The following is a 25,433-nucleotide window of genomic DNA, read 5'->3' as shown; positions in this document are numbered from 1 at the left end:
AGAATAAGTAAAGAAAAAAAGATGAAGAAACCGAAAGAATATGAAGAAGAAATCAGGGAAATGAAAACGGAGAATAACCTTTGGAAGATGATAAATAGAGGAAAAGGAAAAAACACATTTAGTGATAGAGGAATAGATGGAGTAGTGGAAGCAGCACTTTGAAAGCAGTAAAAAAAGTGTGGGATAGAAGAAGAGGGAAGAAAATAGGTGGAAGGAGACGAGATATCAAGAGAAGAGATGGGGCCAAAATTAAAGGATTGAAGGAAGGTAAGGGTACAGGGAGGGACGAAATAAGGAATAAGACTACAGATAGTATTAAGGAGAACATGAGGAAAACTAATAAACAAGATATGAGAAGGACTACGGGAAGAATGGAAGGATGGTGCCGATTTGCGAAAGAGATGACAAGGACTGTATTATAGAAAATCATAGGGGAATCACGATAATGATGACGGCGTATAGAATCTACGTAATGGTACTGAATGCAAGATTAGAAGGAAAGATGGAAGGGAAGAGGATGTTGGAGGAAGCACAAATGGGGTTAAGAGACCGGAGGAGAACGATCTAGGAGTGATGGAAAAGCAATTGGAAAAAAATGACGGTAATAAGAGCTTTTCATGGATCTAAGGACGTCTCAAATGCCCTTTGTGAGTACCCTTCTCCGACAAAATGCGTTCTTAAGATATAAGGAATTATATCGAGGATGGTCGAAATTAATGCCTTGCCTTAAGACCTTTCATTAAAGTACTATGATGGATCCGCTCTCCTCAACCCCTCATTTTGATAAGGGAAAAGAAAGAAGGGTTTTGAGACGTTTCATTAGAATACCATGAAAGGTAGAACGTTTGTTACCCCCCTCGCCCCCCCATTTTAAAAGTTTAAATATGAGGCCAGTTGGTTTTCGCATGTAAGTGTTATGCAAGTGATACTTTCAAAAACAGCATCTCAGGAAATAATGCATGGGGTGGGGAGGTCTTAAGACAGCGAATTCTTAAAAATTGCTCTAAAATTACTAAGACAGGGTCAAAGTGAAAGAATTGTGATGGGAAGATGGAAGATATGGTGCTTACGCGGATGACACAGTATTATTGGCAACAGAGCAAAAACAGATAACAGAAAAACCGAAGATAAGACTTGGGACGGGGGGAGGTAGGCAATGGGTTATAAAACACTAAATAGAAGGACAGCAAATTACGTTTTAATTGGGGAAATAAAAATGGAGAACACAAGGACAGAGTCGGAACGCAAGTCAGTAAGCGACGACAATGAACACAAAAGGAATTTGGTGGGAACAAAGGAAAAACTAGTACGAAAGAAATCGATAAAGAGGAGCAGAGGTTGAAAGGAGGAGAGAAATAGAGGAAACGTTTGAAGCTGAACAAAGATGTACAAGTTCAGCTGCGGAGAGTGAGGATCAAGAATTCTAGAGGAGACGAAAGGTACAGGGAGCTGATAGCGGATAGGGTGCCTAGGTATCTAACAAAGGAAAAGAAAAAAAAAATAATTGCAAGGTACCGATGTGGAAACTAGGAGAGTAAAATGGAGCAGTGAAGAGAAAAAAAGGAAAGAAATTGAGATTATGCGGAGAGAAGAGGAAAATATTGATCACCTGATAATAGAATGTAAGGAAGTAGAAAGGACAGGGGTGAGGAAAGTGGTGGACAAAGAGGATACACACTTCATGAACCAAGAGCATTGTATTCTCCTGATATAAAAATTTAAACGAGAAGAAGGCACTGAAACAATTCTCTTAACCTCTTCATGGTTTATGTTCTCCTGGTAGCCGATAAAATTTACAACAGAGTTCTATTAGATGATGATCTATGTATTAGGAGTCGAAATGCCTCCACTTTCCTGAAAAAGTTTAGACAAAAGTAAGGTGTGTGAAGACATCAGATGAGCATAGAAAAGGTTTAATCAATGACTATGTTCTCTTGGTAGCCAGTTTTTTAACATCTGTTCTGCCAATATTAGGAGCAAAAACACCTCCTTGTACGTTATACTCTCGTGAAAATAGGGCTGAAACAAACATTACAAAGAATGTCTAACAGACACTCCATATAGGAACTGTCTTCTGGTTTATATAGTATTGATAATACTGTTAATATGCTCTGTGTGATGGGAGCAAAAACACCCTCTTGTACATTATATTCTCTTGATACTATAGTTTAAACGAGACTATTTTTCTAACTTATAAACTGATGAAGTAGGAGCAGAAACGCCTTGCACATTTCTGTTGAGCATAGAAAATAACCACCTCATTGATTATGCCTGCCTGGTAGCCAGGAAAAGTTTGCAATACTTTTCTAGCAAATACCTACTTCGTGAATTGGAAACAAAGCATCTCCTCCCACATTATATTCTCTTCGCACAAGAATTACGAACGCTTAAAGAATAACTTAATAATACAAAATGACCTTCTCATGACTTATGCCCACCTGGTCGCGATAAAACATTGGTTTTTTGAAAGGATACTCCGCTTCCTTGCATGCTACTATTCCCCTAATACAAACGTCTATAAAATAAAGTTTTGGCACACTCTTTTCAGGGTTCGTAGATTATGTTCTTGCAAAAATTTACAGCGGTTCTCTGACAGATGTCTTCGGCGAATAGCAATAAATCGTTCTGTAACATATGTATTTACCTCCTTGCTCCTAATAAAGTAGTACAGAGTAAAGGTCTTTATCTTGAGCATGGAAAGACATCATCTAATGTTATGCTCTTCTGCTAGCCAGAGACTTTCAGTAAATTAGAAACTGAAACACATTCTCGTACATTCTATTCTACTGATGGATTATGTACTTATGGTAATTCAAAAGAAAATTCACAGCACAGATGCTTCGTGATAGAAACACCTTCTTTTTCCGGTCATCCGTTAAAAAAAATGTATTAACTCGAAAATCAAAAAAGCAGAAATATTGTATGACAAGACGAAATGAACATAAAACGATTCTATATGCAGAAGGTTGATATTTCAAGGTCGGTCCACCAACGTCACTGACCTAGGCACGTTGCTTTTAATAACGCTATCCAATTAATTATAATTAGAGGATTATCAACAGGTTTTCTTAATAGACAGTTGAGAAACAGATAATAAAAATCGATAACGGTGTAAACAAGCATTGCAACATCCATATTTCGTGTAAATGAATAGGGGCATCACCTTTTATCGTCTCGACGGGAAAAACTACGCCAATGCCGTATGCATTGGTAATATTTACACTTGATACGTTTTTATGTACCGTAACGATCGTTTATAAAGAGGCACATCGGGGTTCCTGTAGACAGTTGCTTCACAAGAGCGATTGTGTGCAAGTGAATTTTTGAATATGCTTAAAGCAAGTGTGCTAATTTTGGTATTAGTTTATGGTGCGTCATCGTATCATCATCACCACAACCATGATGATGAGTTCTTGGTATCCACCCCGCTGGGATCAATTAAGGGTGCGCCCTTAGAAACGGCACTCGGAAAGAAGATTTACTCATTCAGAGGCATCCGGTACGCCAAGGCACCAATAAACGAGTTACGGTTTCAGGTACGAACAATTAATATTATGATCTCCATTAATTAGTGCAAACCATTGCAGCCTCCAGAACCAGTGGAAGGCTGGGCGGGTGTTTATGACGCGACCAAGAATGGGGCTCTCTGCCCGCAACCCGGACAGGAAAACACCAGCGAAGACTGTTTGTTTTTAAATGTGTACACCACGCAGTTACCTCAGAAGGGCTCGAATCCCAACCGCCCCGTGTTGGTCTTCTCTCACCCCGGTGGATACTACTCTTGGAGCGGATACAGTGAGGCGTTCGGGCCGGACTACTTGTTAGACCAGGACATTGTACTGGTCACCTTAAATTACCGCCTGGCGTCCTTAGGTTAGACCCAACTCGTTTCACCCCCCACTTTAATTACAATCCTGCAGGTTTTATGAGCACCGGCGATAAGTTCGCGCCTGGAAATAACGGGCTGAAAGACCATGTGATTGCGCTGAAATGGATAAAGCAGAACATAGCGTCGTTCGGTGGTAACCCAAACCTGGTGACGATCTCCGGGTATAGCGCAGGAGGTGCAACCACCTCCCTAATGCTGGTTTCCCCAATGGCGAAAGGTAAACCCCCCACTAATCACTTTACATCAAAGCTGTTTAGGCCTCTTCCATAGAGCAATCATAATGAGCGGCTCCAGCTTAGGAAATTGGCCGGTCCGACCTCATCAATTCGAAATGGCACAAAAGCAAGCGCGGTTCGTGAACTGTCCAGATACCGATTCGGAATCAATTTATAAATGCCTTAAGACGAAGAGTGCAGAGGAAATTGGAAACTCCTTGTATCAATTTGATGTAAATATTTTCTTGGGTGGTGCTAATATTAATAATTCTGTCTAGGAGTTCGCTTATGACCCCATTATGATGTGGCTTCCGGTCATCGAGCCGGACTGCGGCCAAGAGCGGTTCCTGACTGACGATCCGGTAAAACTCATTCTGCGAGGGGAGTTTGAAAGAGTTCCAGTAATGGTAACTGTAACCGCCGAGGAATTTAAATATACAGCGTGGAGTAAGCTTGCGCTTGATTGGTCACTCACGCTAATTCTTTACTTTTAGACCTACTAGATAATGCCACCTGGCTCAAGGAGATGGACGAAAACTTCGAGAAAGTTGCCCCGATTAGTTTCATTTACGAAAGGGACACCGAGAATTCTAAGCACATCAGTAGGGAGCTGAGAAAGGCTTATTTAGGCGATGGACCTTTGACTGAAAAGTCTTTACCTCAAATTGGAAAGGTACCCCAATTTAATTTGAACCGATAAATAATGCAGGAATTTCTAGTTGTACGCCGATGGAGTTATAGGGTTTACAGCCAATAGAGCAGCCAAGCTGCTCGCAGCTAAAAATTCCGAACCCACCTACTATTACAAGTTTGGCTACGAAGGGCGCTACAGCTTCCATTACAAACAAAACACTACCACACCCGAAGGTAGGTAACAATTATCATCAAATGAGGTGAGCAAATTGAATTTGTAGGAGTGGTCCACCATGATGATCTACTGTACCTTTTCTATATTTCGCGCTTTCCACGTCTGACGCCCACCGATCCCGAATACAAAACTGTACAGAAAATGACCAGTATGTTCAAAAATTTTGCAGAAACCGGGTAAGATAGGGTTTCGGTTGGGAACGTGCAAATCTAATTCTCGGTACTCTTTCAGTGTCCCGATCCCCAAAGTGAGTCATTTGCTCGATGACACCGAGTGGAAACCGATTAGACCTGGACATGAGGCGTATCTAGACATTGATGAAAAGATGGTTATGAAGGAAAACTTGTATCAGGATCGCTATTCTGTTTGGGATAGACTGTATCCGTGGCCAAAAGTATGAATTTAATCCTTATTACCAATAGAAATTATGAAAATAAATTCAGTAGAACTACAGAGTGTTGTCTGTCGTTGATTAGAGCAGAATAATAAATTATTGTACCTACAAATGAGTTTTGCTCCAATATGATTCCTATTCCTTTTCCAAAAAAAGTAAAGATTTCTTAAGGAGATTTTTAAGAAAATTGGTATATATGAAGGAATTACTAAGATTCCTATTAGGAGGTACCGAATCCGCGTCTATACTGTTGGTTTTCCAAGGAAATTCCTCAGCGAAAGCGCTTTTCGACACCACTTCTAGGAAGAGGGTTGCTAAAACCTTGAAAATTTCTAAAACTCTCCACAAGCCTTTGAGAAGCCTTGAAAGTGCAATCCGGGATCACAGCATCTCAATAAACTTGGACCGGAATTGCGAAAAAAGAGTCAAGACGAGAATGAGCCCCAACGCTGAAATAAAAAAAGGCAGCAGGAAAATTTTGTTGCTCATACCTTATTAAATAAATATAAGTTTTATAGCAAAAAGGACATTTCCCAATTCCAATCGTTTTTCAGCTTTCAGGACCATTCTAGAGAACATCGGTACAACATTTCAGACAAATCGGTCTGCTCCTTACAAAGTTATACGTAATCGATTTTATTGCCAAAAGGGCGTTAGCCATTTTCGAATCGCTTCCAAACGCTTTCCATCTTTCGAAATGCTTCAGATTTAACACAATCGGTCGGGTAACTTCGGCTGAATCATGTTCACAAGAATCATGTTGCACGCACATACACACGATATACGTACATACAGACATTTTTAAAAAGCACTTTTTTGGACTCCTGGGACCTAGAAACGTAATTTTTTTTAGTGGTTTTGCAAAAGATCGGAATTAACCGCAAAGAAAACAACGGCGAACGAAGTATTTCTAAGGTATTGGATTTTTTGACACGTATATATAGACGAAGAAAAAAGGAGTAGAAGAAGAAGAGTATGCTTGAAAAAAGAAAGCGCGGAAAAAGCATTTGTAACACTTGAAGCAAGGGGCCTGGGAATAAAAGGACCGTAAAGAAAAAACGAGGTAAGAGGCCATTATGAAAATTTGTGAGAACTGTAACAAAAAAGAGTGGTGAAAAGCTAACGATGATACGAAAAAGCAAATAAGAGCGTGAGGAAGAACAAATGTGAAGAAAGGAATTGTAAAGAACATCATGATCGTAGTAGGAAGAAACGTAGAAGAAGCGAGAAACACGAACAGGTTTGAGAATACAAGAAAAAGAGACGAGGACGGAGCTCGACTCAAAGAAGGTGAAGTGAAAGGAATAAGCGTAAAGTTAGTAAGCGTAAAAGAAAATGATATGGAGGAGCCGTAAGGTAAGTATGAATCAGATGCGCGATGTAAAGAACTGCAATAACAAGACGCAAAGAAGAGCTTGAAGGAGGTACGGAAAAGGTATGAGGAAGTCATAAAGAGAGCGCGAAAGAGAGAATAATAAGTATAAAAAGGAAATGGGGAGGCTTTCAAAGCAGATTTTTTAAGGCAGTGTGAAAGGAGAGAGAAAAAAGGAATACAAAGGAAAAAACAACGTGCCGTCGTGCGAAAAAGTCGCGAAGATGGTATGGTGTTATAAAAGAAACACTAAAGAGAGTGAAGATGGTAAAAAAAAACAAAGGAACAGTAAATAAGGTGTGAAAGAGAGATCAGAAAGGTACAAAGGAGGACATTTGGATAGGACGTGAGAAAAAAGAAGAAGTACACGGGAAAGCAATAAAAAATAAAAAAAGGGAGGCATTAAGCGTGCATGAAAGGAGGAAGACCCGCGGAACCAAAAGCCATCAAATTGAAGTTTGCTCTCGGGATTGGATATCCTAAGAAAGAACGAAAATGGAATTTTTTGCGGTTTCCCCCTAGGTAGACGATGGACGTTAAACGTTGCTTTTTGGTAGCCGCTTATTGCCTTGGTGATTGGGAATTTTGCCGTATTTAAGCGTATTATTCCAAGACAGTCAGTCTTCCCAGTTCCCAGTAAAGTTTTGTTGAAGAAACCTAGAAGATTGTTATTACATCGCTTTGCAGTGTATGTTTAAGTTGAATTAAAGAAGTGAGGCTTAAGAAGAAGTGGGAGTTTGTGTCTATCGTGCGTTTATCGGTTATGTGAAGCCTTTCTATGTAGTATCAATTAAACTCACATTAAAGTGCATTTTTCCACCATCAAAGAGCCAATTCTACACCTGTAATTAGAACAAAAACATTGTCGTGTAGGTATAAATTCATTTGGCGATTGTGTGTTTATGTGTTAGCAGTTACAGATAGCGCAAATTTTTGTTGTGTTTTATCGAGCCCAAATTACAGCGAATTTTACGTATTGTTCAAATATTTAGGTATTATTTTGTAAGATATTAACACAATCTAGTGCCTAAATGGAAAAGCTTTGATAATTCAATCAACAGGTTCAAAAATTCCCCCGTTTAAGACATTGTAAGGAACAAACGGGGAAAATAAATGCTTACTTTTGTAACAGGTGGTCACTTTGCCGTTTCGAAAATAAGGTTTTGCTAAAAATACGAAAATTTACATATATCGCTTTATAGCCAACGCGAACGACAGTATGTCTGGCGATAAGAAGCCACGATCTCTTGGGACCTAAAAGTTTCGTTCCGTTAAATCCGAGCACGTGAAAAAAACGATGTCATTGCGTTCACAAAATAACTTCCTCCGCTTTTTCTCGTGGGCGAAAGAGCTAGTTTTTGCGTGTGGTCACGTACTGTGTTAGGTACGCGAAATTTCACTATTAGAGGTGTTACTAGTGCGAGCCAGTATTAATTTGGGTATGCTAATTTATTATTATTGTTGATTTGTTTCGCGTATATACAAAAGGTTTTTCTTTAACTTCATGGGCGACCGATTTCGCGGTCGGCATTTTTAGCTAGGTTGCAAGAAAGGTCCTCGCGTATTTGCGATTTTAAGAAACCAGCACTCGGAACTGGTTGATAAAAAGAAAAACTTTTTAATAGCCTAAGCCTATTATTTACAAGTGATAAAATTTACGTGAAGAACCATTTTCTAGTCGGAGAACCGCTTTTTTTTATATTATAAAAAACGAGATTAAGTAAACTCGTTGTGATAAACAAAAAAGTTCCTTTTTTCGGATTGCTAATAATAACAGCTAGTTCAAAACCAGTGCCTTAAGGTGACATCGCTAGACAGTAATTTTGCGATAAATAAAATTTGGTATACAACTGCTTACGTGCTTGCAATAAATTGGGTAAGATTAATATCAACAAAGCGGAACAGTGGCTTATTATTCCTGAGCATAATCACGATCTTGTCTTAAACCAAAGTTAGTAGTGGTCGAGTATTTTTAGGCATCGGCGTAAATAATTTTATTTTAAGTGATTTAGATATTCCTAAATGAATCGACCCATGAAATTTATATTTCATTGGGAATTTTGCGTTTAATTTCAGTAATACAATTCCTTTGGTTGGATTAAAATTTTGTTTCGCATTCAGGCGTAGTCTAAAAATAAGAGTTGTCGATTAATACGCGTCTTGATAGCGTGATTCCTGATAGAATTTGGACAAGAAATGCGTTTTCAAAGCAGTTGCTACCAGATTCGATTTTTGGACAACTGTCACGACCAGTATTTGTTTGGAACGTAAAATATAATAACTCATGTTCTGGCAACTATCGTTGAAGTTAATATACACGCAGAAAAAATACGGATTATCACAAAAATTGAAAGAACGTCGGATACGAATTGTTTACGCGCCCACTATTCAATTTTTTTATGACAAAGAACCATTGTTAAAACTGCTGTGTAAATGTAAAGTGCGCATTTTATATTCATATTCAATAACCGTAGGTTTACGTCATTTAAAATGTGGTAAACAGTTTAAACACTTAAATTTCAGTAATTAATTCTAGTAATGTGTCATTTTCCGACTTTTATGTAAGTAACTATTGTTTCCCGTGTATTAAATGAAAATACACCTAGTCAGTTCATATTTCCTACACATTGGTCGAATGAAACCAAAACTTGTATTGAATTATGTGGGTAGGTACGTAATGTAATCCCTTATCCTAAAAGAAGCCAGATCAATGTTTAATTTGTTCCTTCTCCAATATTAAATGTATGAAATTAATACGTGTCGATAAAGTATATTAATTGACCAGGACTGTAATCCTCACGGAAAAATGTTGGAGGTCGTCTATACCTTGTACTAACCGCCCACTTAAGTATCGGCGAATTTTTGAAACGCTTCTATAAATTCCGGGCGAGTTTTAAAAAAAAAGTCGCGAAACATTTCGGCGCATTCCTGAATAATTTCCATAAAACTGCGATAATATACAAAATATGATTGCTTGCATACCAAAAAAAACGGTCACGAAATAGTGACGGGAACGCTTTGACAAGTTACGTACGAGAAACCCTCATTCCGCCCCCTTGATATTAATAGATCTAGGGATACGTTTTGCTAGATGGAAGTTAATTAATTTTGACTTACATGGCCGATGTAGGAGTTGCCGGCACTCACCTGAAACAAACAAATATTCGATTAATTAAAAGTTCACGTACCTGTCTCACAAAGCGCTTCTGATTGCTGTCGTGCTCGAAAGATTTAATGATTTTTAAACAATCCGTAGCGAGTTTTTGTATTTCGCTTTGTGAGTTTCTACATTAATTTCGTGTATTGTCCTCTAGAAAACAATGCAGAAATGAAATTCAGGATTAAATTTCGAGTGCACTTGTTATTGCGTGCAATTGATATAGGTACCTATGCTTTATTTATATGTTTTTCCTTTTTGATTGCGGAAGTAATCTACCTAGAAATATGGAACAATGCTACCTTCTTACTTGTTATCTACAAAGAATTTGTGGTATAATTCAAGTAAGAATTGATTTCTAATTGGGGTTAACTGAATTCAGCTCAGATTCGTCATGAATAACTATTTTTATTTGTTGATGTATGTTTGAATTTTCGTTTGTATGTGTGTAATTAAAAAAAATTATTGGTTTTCGATCTTTAAACGGTTTCATCTTCATCGTCTTCTTTAGTTACTTTCTTTACAATCTTTCAGAGTATTCAATCATTCTCCATTCTTCAGTATCTTCAAATTCGAATCTATTTTTATTTTTAAAATTCTTTAACTTTTACAAAATCTTACGGTTGGATTCCTCCGATCCTTAAGTTAGCATTAAGCTTTTTGGATTTTACGAACTACTTTCTCTTCAGATTCTCACAATCCTTCGGAACCTCCCACATTTCTTCCCGTTCGTCTGATTTTTGGTTTCTGTGGATTCCCCAAGTGCTTAAAATCCCTTAAAACTTTTCAAATCCTTTCGTTTCTTCAAATTCTTTCAATTCCTTACCTTATAAACATGTTTCGGAAATTTTAACTTCAAATTGGTATATTTCTACGGATTCTTCTGGTTGCTGAATTGTTCATATGCTTAAAATTTTCAAAATTCTTCCGTTTCTTCGAATTTTTACAATTATTTTCTTAGAGCATTTAGGTTTGGATTTTATTTTCTCACAAAAATTAGTAAAGCAGAATTTTTAAGCGGTAAAAATGTCAAGTTTTAAAGTGTCTTCCCAAACCAACTTTAGTCGTGGTAATGTAAAGAATTTATCCGGATGATTGTGGTCAACGGAATATGCGTCATTTTTACGGAGGGGTTTTCAATGATCCTTATTTGTTCTTTAATAGTTTTTGGCGTTTACATAGCGGGTCTAGGGATAGGGTTGTAGTAGTTGTAATAAGTTCATTTCTTAGTCTATCATAAAGATAAACTCACCATAAAAATCTTTGCTTCAGCTTATTTTTAAATGACTAACAACCGAAGAGGAAAAAATACAGTAACCAATAAAAAATTTAGACATCGCCATTTAAAAGTTTGTGGCCATGAAAAATGTACTCTACATTTGATCCTTTTTTTAAGTACACATTGCCCATATGTATAAATTTAAGAAAAAGTGGAAAAGAGTTCTTTGAGGTTCTTCAAAATCATCGCGTGGGCATGGAAGGAAATAACAATAAGGACTAAGGAATTGATTTGAACCAAGGACAGGATCGCCGGCTTGAAGAATTAAGGAGTAGATCGAACCAAGAACAGAACCGTAGACCGGAAATTTAAGGGATCTTAAAACGCAAGAAAAGTTTCGTCAGATACGTCAACTGTTAGAGCAGTACTACAATATCAAGAAGAACTACAGAGCTAGGTGGTGTAAGGATTGGTTTTCTCCCTTACGAAGCATTATTATTGTTTAGTACTTGTTGAAAGACCCTCGTAACATTTGTAACGATTTTATAGATGAAATTTAACCACGCAATTTTACCGCGCCGATTGCGAGTGCCTTGATTTGTAGGTATCGATTCTCATCTTTCTTTTTCCGTCGCTTACTAAAACAGCTGAAAGCGTGAGGTAGAACGCATGGAATTTTAATTGTCATCTTCCGAATATATTGATCTCTAATGATTGGATTCATACTTTGCGAATTTCCGAAGTAGTTAGTTTGGACGGGATTCACATGTGCTCTTAGTGAGGATATACACTTGCGTTCTCCCTTTTTTATCGTAAGTACCGCCATCTGCAATTCGATTATTTAGAGTGTAGCTTCTTTACGTTTCGGCTGTAATTTGCTGTACTGCAATTTCCATCGACAATTGTTGCCCCATCTACGATTTGCTCTCTTATGTAAGAGGTAGGTAAATTTTATGTAATCAAAGAAAAGGGGTTACCTTTTATTTTTTTTTAGGGTTTAAGTTTAATTTCAAGTTCAAGGTAACCTTGGGTTAAATTCACCTTACTTCCAAATCTTCTGATCACAAGAGGCCATTTTGCTGTGAAATAGGTCACCTAGTTATGAGAGAGATTTAATATCAGGGATCGACTCTCCTAAGGGGCAGCTTCTGTAACTCTTTAGCGGAGTTTATAACTATTTTGGTCCTTCAGGGCGATTACATTTAAGTAATTTGTAAACTTCAGTACCTACTCAGTACGCTTGCCATCTTGGTTAAGTTATGATCGACTTTAAAACGCGTATGTTCTTGTAGACCACCATTTCCTTATGAAGGGGTTGGCCAATTGAGTACCGTGTCTAGAATAGAAACAGATTACGAGTAGATCGGGGCCCTTCAGGCATTAATCAACTAATTATAAATATACCGAGTCCTGTAGCTTGGAAGGTTAACCTTTTTGATTGTTCATTTGGATGCGAGAACTGAGCTCCCTTCTCAACGTCTAACTAACTTTATTCAGGGTAAGAGTTGTCTTATATGTTTTACTTATACTTGGTACCATACGTTAGGATTTTTACCCGGAATAGCAACTTATTTGTGGAAAGTTGTTTTAAGATTCAATAATCACTTTCATCGATCATTATGGAAGTTAATCTGGGAAGTTTAGTGTACATTTGGGACATTTCAGTTGCACAGTATCTAAAGTTACTAAGAGTTTTGAGTAGCGTAAGTTATAATTTTGTATTTGTGTGATACGCTATCCAAATGTGGAAACAAAAAAATGAAAAAAAAAGATGATAGACCTACAAGAAAGAACCAAAGACTGGATAGAACATCAACACAAACTCGGGAAGAGAAAGGAGTAATTGTACGCGAACAACGCGCCTTTGCTATATATGTTTGAATACTGGTTACAATGTAGAGAGCTGCAGGAAACACGGCTATGGAAAACGCGGATGTTAAAAGAGACATCACGAAGACATCAGTAATACAAAAAGAGATGCAGAAGAACCTTCCGAGATGATTGGACATCTAAGCAGAAGGAAACGTGGTATAATATTACACCGGATTTTGGAATTGGAATCGTTTTATAGAAATGGGGAGAAGATAAAAATCCTCGCTGCGCTTTATACCTTTTCAGGATTTTCACTAATAGATACGAGGAATAACAATAGTAATAATAATATTATTATGCAGAAAAATGTTTACAAAATTATATAATGATTGTGAAGATGTTTTAGGAAAAATAGGTAATTTATAGAGTGTGTTTAATTGCTTATTTTACCGCCGATAACGCACATAATTTTTGTAGTGAATTTACCAGTTTTCCAACCGTTCCGATTTAAATTGTTTGTTGTATAAATTGTTTTTACAACCGCCAAAATCTCTATTGCCACAGGAAAAGAAGGTAAATTAATATTTTAGAATTTCAGGCATGATGCCCCGTTATTGGCAAGTTTTGTTTGCTAATATAAATTTACGAGCCTTAAAGGCCGATTGCACTTAAATTCTGATAGACAATGGGTGTAAATTAGAACTCCGTTTTGCGAAACTTCCGTCCGGCAAATCAATCAAACTGTCCATTAAATAATGAGTTGCAGTGAACGACATCAGAAACAATCGAGAGAGGTTCCGTTGTTTGCTATTTCACATGGAAATGTATGAATCCCAGAATTCATACGGAAAGGAGAAATGAACAGGTACAAACAACGATAATCTAACAGTTCCTTTACTTTCACAAAGGTTTTTATTTCGTCTTTGGGCGTCTCAAAAAGAATATGTCAAAGCCTTTATGGCCTTTTCAATGTTAAAATAATCTCTTGTTTGGTTGTTATAATATCGGATAAAAACATTAGCTTTACTTAATAAGTGTTCTCGATGTCTAAATTTTAGAATTAGTGGTTAGTGCTCTAAACAAAACGTAGCTAATTTTGCTACAAAACGAATTTACAAATTTAGAAACAAAAAGCGCAACCTTTCATAAGCGAAAGCTCCGGAGTTATGATAAAGGTAAATATTTAATTCCAGCTGGGAATTTCAGTAACCTGTGGCTTGGCTAAATCCTCCCGTAATAATCACGTTTGACAACTGCTCTTTTTATATACGGCACGCGTGCAAATGGGAATTGAGCCCTGCCATCGTATTTACTTTGTTATAATTCACGCGTTGTGTAAATGTGGAGTTCAGACAATTTTTGATAAACTTAACGGCAAATTTGAATGCATTGTAAAGATCTCGACACAAACAAATATTTACTCGCCTACCCCTCGACAAGTTTGCTGAAAAGTAAACATCGGAGAGATTTAAATCTCGGTTACCTTGTCTTACGTGAGGCTGTGCATAAATCACTAAACTATGTAAAGATATTCTATCAGATGCAAAAGGGTCAATGTTACCATCGTGCTGCCCGCGGCAATCGGATTAGAGATTGTAATCTACATTGGTTTACAGGTGCCCTTCTGAATTCTCAATTCCCCATAAATTGCTACTTGACGCCCGAAGCCAAACGGTTCCCTTCTTTTCCTTTTGCCCAGGAGGTCTATTTCGATTGGAATTCGCGCTACGTTAAAGAAGTTGAGGTTCATTTATAATCTGTACTTTACATAAACCACCAAACAGCTGCACCATGCAAGCAATATATTAGAAATGAAATGGTTTGGAAATGCAGTCGAGGAAGCAACCCTCCAATAAAAACCGTATTACATTGAACTGTTTGTAGGAACGTAAATTGACACCCAGCCCACTGAAATTGTAAATTATTTATAATACGGCACAGATTCTCGATTAATAGATTAATCTACCACTCAGTGGCCTTGATCAACTCCCAACAATTCTAAGGACTATTAAGACCTGAAATAAATCATGAGCACAATTAGAAAAATCTGACGTGAAAACTCTATCCGGGTCGTACAAAGGATTCGAATAAACACACAATTAATTGATCGACAATGACAAATTAATTTACTTCGAACCACATGAAAGAATTCAACGAAAATCACACAAAAAATTCGCTATCTTCAGAAATCTTAACTTCTTTAACAAACTGAACTCGACTCGAACTGGCTTGATAAATAGACTTGATAACGTCAGCTTCGAAGGAACATATTCCCACTTACGCCAAAATAACGCGCAATTCTTCGAAACATCTCTAAGAGGCAGCGATAACAGCATGCATTTACACATTTTTCACCCCTAGTTTCGCCCCTTTTAAGAAAACCCTGTTTTAATTATAGTCGTATCCATTGAGAGGGTGGTGAATATCTTAGTGCATGGAATGTTTTTGTTTCATTGGTTGATACAGGGAGAGGAATGTCTGAATAAAACGCCAAAGAGACACAAAACAGCCTAAAGTTGCGAGATTCGCAGATTGAAAATATGTCCGGAGAGAATTTGGGTCTGAAATTTCTTATTTGAAGAAGAATATACAGAATGAATACACCCAGTATGCTTCATTGAAATCATAGAGGATTATTTGAAAATGTTCAACCCAATAGAATAGACTTTTAGTGGGTTCACAAAATATTTATTAATTCACGAGATATTCCTGATTCAGGAATAGAGTTTTAGTGAGTTCACTAAATATTTATTGATTCACGAGATATTCCTGATTCAGGAATAGACTTTTAGTGAGTTCACAAAATATTTATTGATTCACGACATATTCCTGATTCAGGAATAGACTTTTAGTGGGTTCACAAAATATTTATTGATTCACGAGATATTCCTGATTCAGGAATAGACTTTTAGTGGGTTCACAAAATATTTATTGATTCACGAGATATTCCTGATTCAGGAATAGACTTTTAGTGGGTTCACAAAATATTTAGAGATTCATGAGATATTGCTGATTCGGGAATAGGCTTTTAGTGGGTCCACAAAATATTTACTGATTCACGGGATATATTCCTGATTCGGGAATAGACTTTTAGTGGGGTCGCAAAATATTTATTGATTCACGAGATATTCCTGATTCAGGAATAGACTTCTAGTGGGTTCACAAAATATTTATTGATTCACAAGATATTCCTGATTCAGGAATAGACTTTTAGTGGGTTCACAAAATATTTATTGATTCGCGAGATATTCCTGATTCAGGAATAGACTTTGAGTGGGTTCCCAAAATATTTATTGATTCACGAGATATTCCTGATTCAGGAATAGACTTTTAGTGGGGTCACAAAATATTTATTGATTCACGAGATATTCCTGATTCAGGAATAGATTTTTAATGGAGTCACAAAATATTTATTGATTCACCAGATATTTTCTGATTCAGAAATAGCGACTTCTAGTGGGTTCACAAAATATTTATTGATTCACAAGATATTCCTGATTCAGGAATAGACTTTTAGTGGGTTCACAAAATATTTATTGATTCGCGAGATATTCCTGATTCAGGAATAGACTTTGAGTGGGTTCCCAAAATATTTATTGATTCACGAGATATTCCTGATTCAGGAATAGACTTTTAGTGGGGTCACAAAATATTTATTGATTCACGAGATATTCTGATTCAGAAATAGCGACTTTTAGTGAGGTCACAAAATATTTATTGATTCTCGAGATATTCCTGATTCAGGAATAGACTTTTAGTGGGGTCACAAGATATTTATTGATTCACGAGATATTCCTGATTCAGGAATAGATTTTTAATGAAGTCACAAAATATTTATTGATTCACGAGATATTTTCTGATTCAGAAATAGCGACTTTTAGTGGGGTCACAAAATATTAATTGATTCTCGAGATATTCCTGATTCAGGAATTAACAAATATGTTTAAAAGACACCTTTATGTTGTTGCTGTATTTTCTTAAGACTGAAGCATTTCCAAAAGACTTTTACTAACAGTCACTGAAGATGCTTTAAACTTTAAAGTACAGCGAAATAATTAATGAGGAATTGATTCATAAATTTACTACACAAGAAATATGGGTTTATTACGCTAATTAGCAGAGAGTTGTTAAATGAAGAAGCCCATTAGGCCTCTTTGGCTTGTAAGTAGTATAAATAGGACAAGACCTTCTGTTAATGTTGTTCGCTGATAATGACAGCAGAGCTGACGAAACGAGTATGATTGATTAATGTTTTTGTTATGGCAAAAGTTTTCTAGCTACAAGTTTCTGTATGAGAACTTTATCCTTGGGCTAAACCTTGGTGAGCTCGTCAATCCATTGAACATCGTACGGAATAATTTAGCACTATTGGGCCTTTTTATAAATAAATTCTTTCATGCGGACAGGAGTTGGTCAATGTGTACTCCTCGATAAAATATTAACCTCAAAATACGACAAAGGACAATTTCATTTGCTTTTCATTTTAGATGTACGCCTTTATGGTGGCAGTTTAGCACCAAATGGAATTTTTAATTGTGCGAATGTCAATTTAACACAAGAAAGGCTCAGCATTTAGCATCTCACCAAATTCCAAAAAGCTTCCATTCATAATTCACAACGGGATAACATAAAAGACCACTGCAGAGTGGTCTAATTTATTGGGGCGTAATATCTAAAGTGACCATAAAATAAATTGATGAGGGGCGATACCATCTGAGATTATTATTTAAATATAAAGTACATAATAAGAATAAAATACTGAAATAACCCCCTCGCAGTTTAACAAAACGCGTACACGCAAATTAATGGTAGCTTTACCACACAACACGCAAAGTGTGAAATTCAACCCTTATCAAAGCAGTTATCAGGTATCAGTGGAAACATTCGTAACAAGCCACCATGGTTGGCCTTTAAACGCCCCACGACTGCTTTAAAAATAAGGGACGGCGATTTTTACTTTAAAAGCGCTCAAGCTCGACGAAAAAATGACCCGAGCGGAAAGCGGTCATTGAAAAACTTCACAAAATCTCTGAAAGCTTCGCGTTTAATTTTCGACGCCGAAGCCGCCGCCACTTTTCCCCAAGAGTTCTGCCATTGTTTGACGCAAAACTTAATACAATCTAGGAATCGAGGCGAAAAAAATTTGTTGAAGGAACGTTCCTCGAGCGCGCAGTGATGTAATTTAGTCAAGGTGAAGCCCTTTTTTTTACTTTTAGCGGGATAACGCAAGCAAACTGCCGCTTCGACGTAAAATAAAACGGGGTAACTCTATCAGACGCCGTAAAACGGGAATAAAACGCCGAATAAAACTGCACGGAATTGAGAAGCTTGCGTTTGATGTACGGCATTACAATTGCCTCGTATGAAACTAAAAAATTGCGCACGCTATACGCATTTTTATGCTCTGAGAGAAATTGGGAGAATCCTTGGCTAGCTCTACTTCTCACTTTGTTCTTTTGTAATTGGCTTCAAAAGCAATTTCGTTGTAGGTCTGATTCATTTTACGTCTACAATTCTTCTGGTAACTAGAATCAACTTCTGATCCGTTTCACATAGCTAGGTACCTCACGATCAAGAGTAATAATTGTGCTTCCAGTCTCAAGTCTGATTAGGGAATGCAATCCCGCAACAAAATCTCAATCCCGGTATTTGCGGGATTGTCAGATGTTAATCCCGCGGGATCCCGGCAAAACTTTAAATAAATTGGCAAATCTGTGCGGTTAACTTCTGTATTAAAATAAATCGCTAATTATCACAATATTTAACAAAAAGTACCTTCGGCCTAACTTAGAACTCAAAAAAACCTTACCTGTAAAGCGCAAAAAGTTTTCTAAAGTGCCTCAAAAATCATAGTACATTTTTAACGAAAAAAGTTTAACAATTACTTAAAAAATAATTCGCCGTTTTCAGTTTCATTAACAAAGTAAACAGAGTCGTCCCCTTGGTCGACAAATTCCTCAGTCCCGCAAATCCCGCGGGGTCCCGCTCCATTTATGTGCGGGATTAATCTCGCAAGATTCCGCAATCCCGGTATTGCGATTTCTAGTTCCTAGTCTATAACTTTTGATTGACAAGTCTGATCGAAAAAGTACGAATTGTTTTGGATTCTACGCACCAAAATTAATAAGAAAAAGTGTTTTCCCGAGAAATTTTGGTGCAGTCGATTTTTGGTAAAAAAGGAAGGTTATACACTGCCTTTTTTGAGCCCGACAAAAAAATTGTCTCAGATCGACCCGGAAAAAAATTTTCTTATAGAATGTGGCCTGTAGAATCCATAATTTCAAACAGTTCCAAGATTGGGCTACTAGTTCAAAAGTTACAGCCCTTTGAATTTTCTTTCGAAATTGGTTTCTAGTCTATAACTTTTGATTGAGAAGTCTGATCGAAAAAGTACGAATTGTTTTGGATTCTACGCACCAAAATTAATAAGAAAAAGTGTTTTCCCGAGAAATTTTGGTGCAGTCGATTTTTGGTAAAAAAGGAAGGTTATACACTGCCTTTTTTTGAGGCCCTCAAAAAAAATTGTCTCAGATCGGCCCCGAAAAAAATTTTTCTTATAGAATGGGGCCTGTAGAATTCATAATTTCAAACAGTTCCTAGATTGGGCTACTAGTTCAAAAGTTACAGCCCATTGAATTTCTTTCGAAATTGGTTTCTAGTCTATAACTTTTGATTGAGAAGTCTGATCGAAAAAGTACGAATTGTTTTGGATTCTACGCACCAAAATTAATAAGAAAATGTGTTTTCCCGAGAAATTTTGGTGCAGTCGATTTTTGGTAAAAAAGGAAGGTTATACACTGCCTTTTTTGAGGCCCTCAAAGAAAATTGTCTGAAATCGACCCGGGAAAAAATTTTTCTTATAGAATGTGGCCTGTAGAATCCATAATTTCAAACAGTTCCAAGATTGGGCTACTAGTTCAAAAGTTACAGCCCTTTCAATTTTCTTTCGAAATTGGTTTCTAGTCTATAACTTTTGATTGAGAAGTGTGATCGAAAAAAAAACGAATTGTTTTGGATTCTACGCACCAAAATTAATAAGAAAACGTGTTTTCCCGAGAAATTTTGGTGCAGTCGATTTTTGGTAAAAAAGGAATACACTGCCTTTTTTTGAGGCCCTCAAAGAAAATTGTATGAAATAGACCCGGAAAAAAATTTTTCTTTTAGAATGTGGCCTGTAGAATCCATAATTTCAAACAGTTCCAAGATTGGGCTACTAGTTCAAAAGTTACAGCCCTTTGAATTTCTTTCGAAATTGGTTTCTAGTCTATAACTTTTGATTGAGAAGTCTGATCGAAAAAGTACGAATTGTTTTGGATTCTACGCACCAAAATTAATAAGAAAAAGTGTTTTCCCGAGAAATTTTGGTGCAGTCGATTTTTGGTAAAAAAGGAAGGTTATACACTGCCTTTTTTTGAGGCCCTCAAAAAAAATTGTCTCAGATCGACCCGGAAAAAAATTTTTCTTATAAATGTGCCTGTAGAATCCATAATTTCAAACAGTTCCAAGATTGGGCTACTGGTTCAAAAGTTACAGCCCTTTGAATTTTCTTTAGAAATTGGTTTCTAAGTCTATAACTTTTGATTGTGAAGTCTGATCGAAAAAGTACGAATTGTTTTGGATTCTACGCACCAAAATTAATAAGAAAAAGTGTTTTCCCGAGAAATTTTGGTGTAGTCGATTTTTGGTAAAAAAGGAAGGTTATACACTGCCTTTTTTTGAGCCCCGAAAAAAAATTGTCTCAGATCGACCCGGAAAAAATATTTTCTTATAGAATGTGGCCTGTAGAATCCATAATTTCAAACAGTTCCAAGATTGGGCTACTAGTTCAAAAGTTACAGCCCTTTGAATTTTTTTTCGAATTTGGTTTCTAGTCTATAACTTTTGATTGAGAAGTCTGATCGAAAAAGTACGAATTGTTTTGGATTCTACGCACCAAAATGAATAAGAAAAAGCATTTTCCCGAGAAATTTGGGTGCAGTCGATTTTTGGTAAAAAAGGAAGGTTATACACTGCCTTTTTTGAGGCCCTCAAAAAAAATTGTCTCAGATCGACCCGGAAAAAAAATTTTCTTATTGAGGCTCAATTGCGGCTCAACCTGGTAATATGTACTAGGAAGAGTCGGTGAACGCCTCCAGCTCAAAATGCACATGACGCCAGCCAGCATTATCGATGCATTTAGGACTTTTTTTGAAAGATGCATCCTATTCCTCCATTTTTCAGATTATTCATAATAGGATTTTGCAGGTACCAACTTTTCTTCTGCTTCTGCAACAAGCCACTAATTTGCCGGTGTTTTCAACCGCAGTTATTTTATTTACAAAAGCGGTGATTTTTAAACTTCAAGTGACATTTCTATGGCAATCATGGAATTCCGTATAAACAGCCTACTTAATTAGAAATGTATTCGAGTCTGACGTCAATATGATTTCATTTTACTTTCCTTATTTTTAAATTATATTGCACCACGTGTGTAATCGATCTTTAAACTACTTGCAACGTTTAAAGGCACTCCGATACGCGCCGTGCCTTTAAACTCGCTTTTAATACATTTTTTTGGAAATATACTGTTTCAATCAAAAAATTATATCTGTTAGATTTGAACCAGTATCTTATAATATTCACAATTCCTAGTTTCGTAAATCACAACCTACTTAAAGAGGACGCGGACCGTTCGATAAACATTCTCTTCTCGTTGGTCAGCCTTTAAAAAAATTTAAAGGTATTTAAGAGTTTAAAAAGTACGGTAAAATATTCAAAAGCATATGAGGAGATACTAAGGTCTATCAAAAGCTTCTAACAACACAGTGTTCTACAGTCGTTTAGAGTTTCAAAGAACCTTTAACCTTTAACAGCCTCCAAGAGGTTTCAAGAATCATCAATACAATCAAAAATGGACCCACTAAAGTGGAGGTTTTCTTCGTTCAAATTGGAAAAAAACTGACTTTAAAATATTAAGGTGACTATTTATCTTTCAAATTCAACTGTAGTGGTTTTTAAATGGTAAAAGTGTTGGACGCAAAACAGGCAGTCTATGGAAGGCACTTGAGTGTACAAGGCGGTCGATATGCAAAAGGCGGCCCATGGAAGATTAGTAACATTATTAACTTCAAATGAAACTCAATTATCACAACATAACTAATTTGTATAAGTTTTATATGTCGTACAATGTACCTTTCCTGTGATTTTTACTAAAAGGTCCAGTTAGCTGTATAATAAATAAAAACAAACTGTACCTGAAAGGTTAGAACTTTGCATTTTATGTAAAACGGCGGCACTAGACGAAACTCTAAAGTGTTTGTAGATAAACAGACGCTAATCTAATCCAAATCTTACATAATTTAAGATTAATTAATAAAGGTTGATGTAATACATCGCCATCGCAAACAAAATACAAGTTCTCCCTGTTCTCAAACACAAACTTAGAAATTTAATTGGATTATTGCGATCTACAAAAGTGATCTGACATAACCAGACCAAACGACATCAAGGGAAGAATGTGGGACGATTTTATTTTTAAACTTCAATCATAACGCGGGTTTATCCTGATCGTCTTCTTAATACCGTATACGCTCCACGCGATTAGAATTTTTTTTTACCCTAAGACTCCCTTTCATTTTTTTTCCGATATCCCTTTATCATTTTCCAGAGTCAATTTCTTACTATGCGATTATTTCCGCTTTTCAAACCGTCAACTTATTTTTTTGCTCCGTCGGAGGATAGGCCGGGGATTATATCTCCCGAAATAAGATTTACAGGATCTTATGCAGATCCTTTTCACATTTTTCCATTCTATTCTAAGTTCTTATTTTACTAAAATTCTTGACACATATCAGTTATCTACAAGGAGACTTCACATACTTGAAAAAGCCTTTTTAGTAATTGTTTTTCCATAAAGAGTCGACAACTAACTCCCAAAATTTGAGCAAGTCACACGATAAACCCTTTCATTAAGACTACTTGAATGATTTTTACAGTGGAAATAAGAAACTAAAAAGATTCAAGGATAATTTTTTGACTACACACAAATAAATGAAAATTCTAAGCAAACGTTCCCAATAAAAGCTTGAACGACTTTAAAAGTTTATAGCAAACATAACCAATCAGCTACTATTTTCGCACTTTATTTATTACGTTTATGTACATGTTCATCCGTTTCTCCCATTTGCAAAATTATATTATAGGTACTGATTACTAACTACACGAATGTCTTTGGTAACGACCAATTTCGTTTAGCTATTGTACCTTTTATACAAGCTATACGGCTCATTTTGCTAGATACAAAATTTTACTTTGAGTTGATGTGCGTCAATGTGAAACGTTGTGTTACGGTCAAGCGTCTAATTCCAACTTTGTTAATGAATCGGACTTGAATGTCTGCGCATTTTTTTTGTTTATTTTATGAGGTGAATACCATTTAAGCTCTTTTGAATTTTACAATCGTTCCAGGACAAGTGACACGACAATTCTTGAGTATCCTGATGAGTGTGGTCTCCTCGCCAAAGTCTATAGAAAGCATTCAATATGGGATTATTCGTTTTTGCATGTTCGCTTATTCTTTTTTTTTAATCGTAAAGAGTCGTGGAAACTCTAAAAACCTCTATCGACTTTTAAAAACCCTTAAAGACGCATATAACTTGTTAAAATCTGAGCTGATCCCCTAAGGACAATGTAGGAACCTTATGGAGGCTCCATTGCATACTCTGAAGGTATTTGTGACCCTTACAGTTTCTTACAAGCCCTGAAAAATTCTTGAAAGCTCTTACACAACAAAATCCCTGGAAATTGGACTCTCAAATCCTTGAAAGGCTGGGTTGGTTAGGGCTCTCTCTAAGAGAAACCTCCTACACATTATTATCGCGTATTAAGAATTTATAAATCTGATTGAAGACTTTCAGAGAGTTTTAAAGGCTGTAAAGGCCGATTTTATTTTGAAAGTTCAACCTCATTGGATAATTCTTAAAGGCTCTTTAAGGTTGGAATATGAAACGTCTTTAGACTATTCAAATTCCCATAATATCCCTAAAGGCTCTAAGGGTAACAACCCTACTGCGGAGACCACTAGGACTCCTTAGGGGAGAAAATATTTTGTTTCTTTGAAGACTTTTTTAGGCTCTTCAAGACCTTCAAAGGCTATTGTAAGTCCGTCTCTTAAAAAGACCCTTTTTGAAAAAACAGCCTCTAAAAGGATATTAAACGTGCATGCCTTTAGAGACGTTTTCAGAAGGTCTGTGGGACACCTGCGCACCTTTGAAAGCTTTTGAATCTAGAAGGCACTTAAGATGATGTTAGAATTTAAAGTTTCCTCATGGTCCCAAAGTTAAAGGCCCTTAAACACCCATGTGTTAAGTTGTTAAAGCGTATTTAAGAATCTCTTAAGCAAATTAAATGAATTCAAATCTTTGGGGTTTTTGAGAAGACTGATAACCATAGTACGCACATGGAGATTCTAAAAGGTCCATGAAGGCTCTTAAAAACTGTAAATAACCGTATAGACCATTGAGCACATTTGAGAACCCCTAGGGTTGATGGCTCCTGATGACTTTTAATCGCACTTTAAAGCACTTAAAGATTCTTCAACATTAGGATGTTAAATTCTCTTGGAATCGTCGAATGCCCTGAAAGAAGTCTTAAAGGGGGCTGAAAACGCTTGGTGGTCTTAAAAGCTTTTAAAGGCTTTTAAAGTTTCTTATAGATCTTCACCAAATTTTAAAAGCTGTTCTTAAGGACTATCAAAGATTTTTTAGTAAAGCCTCCAAAAGGTTCTTGAAAACTGTTAAGGGTTATTAAAGTTATCTTCCTCTAAAACTCTACTTTAGATGAGCTTTGAACACCCTTAAAGACTACTTTCTCCAAGGGCTTAACCGAATTTCTTAAAAACTCTTGGAGACCCTTACAATTTTTTAAGTTTTTGAAGGATCTAAGTAACTGCTAAATATTTATGCATCCTGTATAATTACTTTGGTTCTCACAGAATATCAAAGGCGTTTAAACCCCTAAATACTTTGTATTTGAAAACACACCAAAAAGTTTCTAAACTTTCTTAAAGGTTTACAAAGGCTTTCAAAAACCGCTTAGTTCTCTGTAACGGTAGCTCTAAATTTGGTTATATTTTGTTTTTCGAATTTTACATAGATCGGCAACTTTTTTAGCTTTTATGGATTAAAGAATCATAGGTAATATGCCGCGGGTAAAAAATAAACGCCTTTACACTGCTGACATTCCCTCAATATCCCCTAAAATCCCTTAAAGGCTCTAAGAGTGACAACAATACTGCGGAGACCACTGGGAATCCCTAGTGGAGAAAATATTTGATTGCTTTGAAAGTTTTTAAAAGCTCTTCAAGACCTCCCAAGATCATTATAAGCTCTTAAGGCATAATAAAGTTTCCTCGAGGTCCCAAAGTTAAAGATCCTTAAATGGGCATCATTACACTCAAACGTTCTTAAAGTTCCTTAAAGGCCCATAAAATATTTTCAAACCTTTCTATAGGCACGATTACAAGTGCTA

General features: G+C 36.5%; 1 protein-coding gene across 1 annotated transcript; it reads left to right on the top strand.

The window, feature by feature from the left end:
• The first annotated feature begins 3,273 nt into the window (after window positions 1-3,273).
• LOC116164377 (esterase FE4-like) lies at window positions 3,274-5,474 on the top strand. Its single transcript, XM_031478546.1, has 9 exons — window positions 3,274-3,536; window positions 3,588-3,873; window positions 3,921-4,106; window positions 4,147-4,337; window positions 4,383-4,551; window positions 4,599-4,777; window positions 4,824-4,971; window positions 5,019-5,148; window positions 5,204-5,474. Exons 1-9 carry the CDS (start codon window positions 3,330-3,332, stop codon window positions 5,370-5,372), a joined length of 1,665 nt encoding a protein of 554 aa, XP_031334406.1. The 5' UTR covers window positions 3,274-3,329; the 3' UTR covers window positions 5,373-5,474.
• Window positions 5,475-25,433: the final 19,959 nt, after the last annotated feature.

The sequence above is a fragment of the Photinus pyralis genome, unplaced genomic scaffold, assembly GCF_008802855.1.
Source record: "Photinus pyralis isolate 1611_PpyrPB1 unplaced genomic scaffold, Ppyr1.3 Ppyr1.4_LG2, whole genome shotgun sequence".
Lineage (NCBI taxonomy): Eukaryota > Metazoa > Arthropoda > Insecta > Coleoptera > Lampyridae > Photinus > Photinus pyralis.
The sequence above is the reverse complement of the archived record's forward strand: the minus strand, read 5'-3'. Positions and strand labels throughout refer to the sequence as shown.

Coding starts and splice junctions, on each gene's coding strand:
- LOC116164377 (XM_031478546.1), top strand. CDS start 3,330: ATGCTTAAAGCAAGTGTGCTAATTTTGGTATTAGTTTATGGTGCGTCA. Junction 4,107..4,146: donor GGTTTCCCCAATGGCGAAAG/GTAAACCCCCCA, acceptor AAAGCTGTTTAG/GCCTCTTCCATAGAGCAATC. Junction 4,338..4,382: donor ACTCCTTGTATCAATTTGAT/GTAAATATTTTC, acceptor AATTCTGTCTAG/GAGTTCGCTTATGACCCCAT.